General features: G+C 49.7%; 1 protein-coding gene across 1 annotated transcript; it reads left to right on the plus strand.

Moving 5' to 3' along the window:
• The first annotated feature begins 1645 nt into the window (after positions 1-1645).
• tko (technical knockout) lies at positions 1646-3991 on the plus strand. Its single transcript, XM_065452958.2, has 2 exons — positions 1646-1813; positions 3111-3991. The coding sequence occupies exons 1-2, from the start codon at positions 1744-1746 to the stop codon at positions 3641-3643; spliced, it is 603 nt and encodes a 200-aa protein (XP_065309030.2). The 5' UTR covers positions 1646-1743; the 3' UTR covers positions 3644-3991.
• The last annotated feature ends 458 nt before the right edge of the window (positions 3992-4449 follow it).

Below are 4449 nucleotides of genomic sequence, written 5' to 3' on the forward strand. Positions count from 1 at the left end.
CACTGTTGCGTCACTTCGGGTGTGCAATCGCGCATGCGCGCTGTGCGCCACCGCGCGTTTTTGGCAGTAGCGTTGTATACGCTCGCTGCTGCTCGCTCCACATGCTGTCCGGTAAGATAGCTTTCATGTGACGTCGCGGTCGCAGCTCTCAGCTCAAACATGGTGGCCACGATGACGTCAAGGTACCGTGTTATCAAGCGCACATTGTTTTTTGACGCAACTGTTTTTCACCGGTTTATCACTGTCATCGCTTTGTCGTTCGGTGCAAGACGCGCCTGTCGTGCAGTCATGTTTCCTGCTTGCGCCGCTTCTCGACATGCTATAAAATAGTGCCCCCCCCCCAAAAAAAAAAAATCATGACGACCGTGATGACGTCTGCTGCGCAAACTCGGTCGAGTGGCCGGCTGTGGACTGCGTTTGCAGCTGCTGCATCGCGGTAGCTGCTAGGCAGTGGCGTAGCAAGGTCGTCTGGCACCCGGGGCCCATAGGTCTTCTGTCACCCCCCTCCCCGGGTGTAGCCGGCGGAAAGAGGGGTGTCTTCAGGTGTATATGACACCCCCCCCCCCCTTCACTGGCCCCTTGCACCCGGGGCCCACGGCCCCCCGGCCCCCCCCCTGTTGCCACGCCACTGCTGCTAGGCTCCACTCGTGCGTGGTCTCATTGCTGCGTCGGCGTATGCATTGTTCTGCGAAAAACGGCGGCCAAATCGGCCGAGGCAAGGGTGCTTCAGACTGTACAAGAACTGCACGTTCCAAACTCCTTGATAGCTGTTCAGTTCTAAAAAAAAAAGAAACTATTATCGTAGCCGGCCGGGTGTCAACAGAAGTAAAGCTCGCGCCTCCTCTAGCTTTGTCGTTCACAGCTTGAATTGGATTCGTGGAATGTTTAATGCTAGTCAGGACTGCTTTGCAAATTAGATTCCGGTTCTTTTTCTAATTCAATTGTGGGCTTTTACGTGTCAAACCCACTATTTGATTATGAGGCAAGCCGCAATGGGGGACTCCTGAAATTTGGACCACCTGGGGTTCTAAGTACACAAATCTAAGTACACGGGTGTTTTCGCATTTCGTCCCCATCGAAATGCGGCCGCCGTGGCCGGGGTTCGATCCCGTGACCTCGTGCTTAGCAGCCCTAACACCTTAGCGGCTAAGCAACCATGGATTTAAAAAAGAAAATTATATCGAAGCGGGAGCGCAGTCGATCGAGCGATTTAAACTTTCGGCGCGTTGTGATCTCATCGACGTTGATAATGCAGTTCACGCGCAAAATCAACTACTCTCGGGTTGCCTATAGAAATGTGCGAGTGTGTCCGAATTAAAACCCTACAGGGGCGGTCGAGAAACATTTTCTTTCCTCCATGGCCCGTAGTTTGACGAAAACTGCGATTTTTCCTTACTCAATGAGTTTGCTGCTGCCTCCGAGACAGCAGTAGAATCAGAGGAATGCGGTACTAACAATCTCGAAGGCCATACTCAAGATAGCATTGCAACACAAATAAAATAGCTAATATTTTTACTCAGTATTTGCAATACAATTTGTATTATTTATATTCTGAGGTCGCTTTTGGTTGTTCAGTAAACACCGTACTATCACCATCATGACAATCAGCGATGCTTTTGGTTCTGTGAAATAAGCGCCTGATTAATTTCACGGCGTTTGTGACCGCTGTAGACCGCTCCGGCGGTACGGCGTGCTTCTCTGGTGTGGTATCGTTTGTAAGCTTGCGACGCAAATTTAACCATCATGAATAGTCTACGAAGCCTCGGAAACGCATTCGCGCAGATGACTCTCCACGCAACCAAGCCGTCTCGGAGTAAGTCCAGCGCCCTTTCGGATTTGCTCCACCAAGAGCATGACTCCGTATCGTACGATTCTGACCACGAGTTTCTCAATGTAACCCGGAACACAAATCGACATCTGCTGTGGTTTGTACAACCTTCACCGTAATAAAATTTGCCGTGCATGTCAGAGCTACGAAAAAAAAAAAAAGCACAGAGACTACGGAAGCTAACTTGGGACCTGGAATACGTCGGATCGTTCGACGCACTCACGGCGGTGCTTGGTCAGTCAGTTATGGAAGATGTTTTGGTCCATCAGAACCAGCGCAGTTGTGGGATAGGACGCTTTGTGTAGTTCTTTTAAATTCATCGCGAAAAGTAGACCGCGTATTTTAGTCGGCCATCATGCAGGCTGTGAATGAGTTTGCAACACGAAAGTGTCCTGTGTACGGCGAACTAGCTCGGTCAACATTCGTGTTACCTCCCGCATCGCCCATTTATTCTTACTAAGGCCCGCTTCACCCTGTTCGTTTTTTGGTTATTGTCGATTTGCCCCGATGCTCGTGCGACATTCAAATGAGCTGCACTCCAATCCCGCCGTACAGCGAAATCTCTTGGTCGTGTCGGCCGATCAGGATAAAAGAACCAGCAGAAGGGCTCCGCTATCTGACTCTAATCGCCCGACATCAATAGAATGGCATCTTCACGGCGTCTCTTGGATGTGCCGCCGTGCGCAATTGCGCATAACTGACCGAGGCGCTGCTTTCAGCCAACGACCGTTGGAGTACGACGCGTCTCGGGCAGTCATTGGGTAGTCGGGGACTAAAAATCGTGGAGACCCACGGAAGGACTAGGAGCACACAATGGATGAGCCCTTCTCCTCCCCCCTTAACAGAAACTCGCAGCCGGCTCTTGATAACGGTTGCTTTACACGAGTTCAAATGCACCTTCACTGCACACTGCAGAGTTGTTGGTGAGGCGGTGTTATATGTCAAAAAGTAGTCAGGACCGTTGCCGCGAAAAGTTTGTTTTTGCTGGCAGCCTAAGCATGCAAGCTGAAATCAAGTGGTGCAGCCTATGTGCTTGACCAGTGTAACGCATCGAAACAAATCCATATTGTATGGCTGTGCTAGGAGAAATGTAAAGCTTTTCTGGACCTCGTGGCACCTAGACTTCTGCAGCCGAATGTACGTCACTCGCCAAAAAAGAAAAAAAAACAATATGTGCATGATTTGAAATGACCAACTGTAAGAGAAAAAGAAAGTTTGTGTTTCAGTGTGTTTCTTGTAGGTGTCTTAAAGATCACAATACTTGTTGCCATTTTCTGTGCAGGCCTCTCCTTTTGTGCCACCACTGCGTGGCAGGGAAGCCTGTCAACTCCTTACTCTAGGCAGTCGTCAAACTCTCCTGCTGCCACGACGCTCCAAATCCAGAGGCCGAGCCTTCCAACCATACAGCCTGTGCGTCACAAGTTCTTCGTCAGGTTCAAGGGCAACCCCCACCACGACGGCCTCATTTACGACCCGATCCTGGAGAAGGTTCACGCCGGAGGCATCCCGCCGCCCAAGAAGAAGAGGCGCCATCCACTGGACAGCAAACCCTTCATGAAGGGCGTCGTGATCAAGACACTTATAAAGAAGCCGAAGAAACCCAACTCGGCCAACCGCAAATGCGTGCTCGTGCGTCTCTCCAACGGCAAGGAGGCGACAGCCTACGTGCCTGGCGTGGGACACAACCTGCAGGAACACAGCGTCGTCTTGGTCTACAGGTCTCGGACAAAGGACGTTCCGGGTCTCAAGCTCAAGGTGGTGCGTGGGAAGTACGATTGTGCTCATGTGATCAGGAAACCTCAGTCGGGATCGTGAGGAAACTGTCGCTACCACTGCCGTCATTGAAGCTTCCGTCGTGACATTGTCACACTAGCAGTTTCGGTGATCGCTGAACAGCATCGCCGTTGAACTTCTCGAAGGCTGTTTGTGCTCATTGCGTTATTATGGCACATTTGACTGACTGCTTCAGAGCGCTTTCACAGTAATGCGAAAATTTGTAAAACAGCTTTAAATATGGCTTACACAATAGGTGGGCCTAGTACTAATGACATGAGTTCATCATCATAATCACAGCCATCTTGTGCTCTCAGCAAGGCTTTGTTGTTTGCTTACATGACTTTTGTAGTGCTGTTGAGGCTTAGAACGACAGAAAGCTGGGCTAGTTGGTAAGGATTCATTATGCAAAATAGAAGTGAGGCGTGCAGACAGAACACAAGAGTAGAGAAGTGGACAACACGAATGCCGTGGCGTTCGTGTTGTCCACTTCTCTACTCTTGTGTCCTGTCTGCACACCTCACTTCTATTTTGCTGTTGAGGCGCTCTGAATCGATCAGTCTGATGTCACGTTAGCTGATGTCACGATTTTATTGTCTGCAAGTTGTTCATGTGACATGCTTATGTTCAGCAGCGGTGATAACTTTTTCAGAGCCACGGTCATGCCTTGAGCGGTTCAAATGCAATACTGTTCAGCTCTCATTGAATGTGCGCTTGTGGCACTACTATTAGTGACTGGAATTTTTTTTTTGTAGTTTAATGAAATAAAGAGGCAACGGAGGAATATCCGTAGTGCCTGTGTTGTTAAATCTGTCCATGTGTGGAACATACTAGTCTCTTCTTCGCAT

Source organism: Dermacentor albipictus, chromosome 7, assembly GCF_038994185.2.
Source record: "Dermacentor albipictus isolate Rhodes 1998 colony chromosome 7, USDA_Dalb.pri_finalv2, whole genome shotgun sequence".
Lineage (NCBI taxonomy): Eukaryota > Metazoa > Arthropoda > Arachnida > Ixodida > Ixodidae > Dermacentor > Dermacentor albipictus.

Bases quoted from the DNA above. Each gene is read 5' to 3' on its own strand.
- tko (XM_065452958.2), top strand. From the start codon at position 1,744: ATGAATAGTCTACGAAGCCTCGGAAACGCATTCGCGCAGATGACTCTC. The intron at 1,814-3,110 runs GTAAGTCCAGCG...TTTTCTGTGCAG, and splicing joins CGCAACCAAGCCGTCTCGGA to GCCTCTCCTTTTGTGCCACC.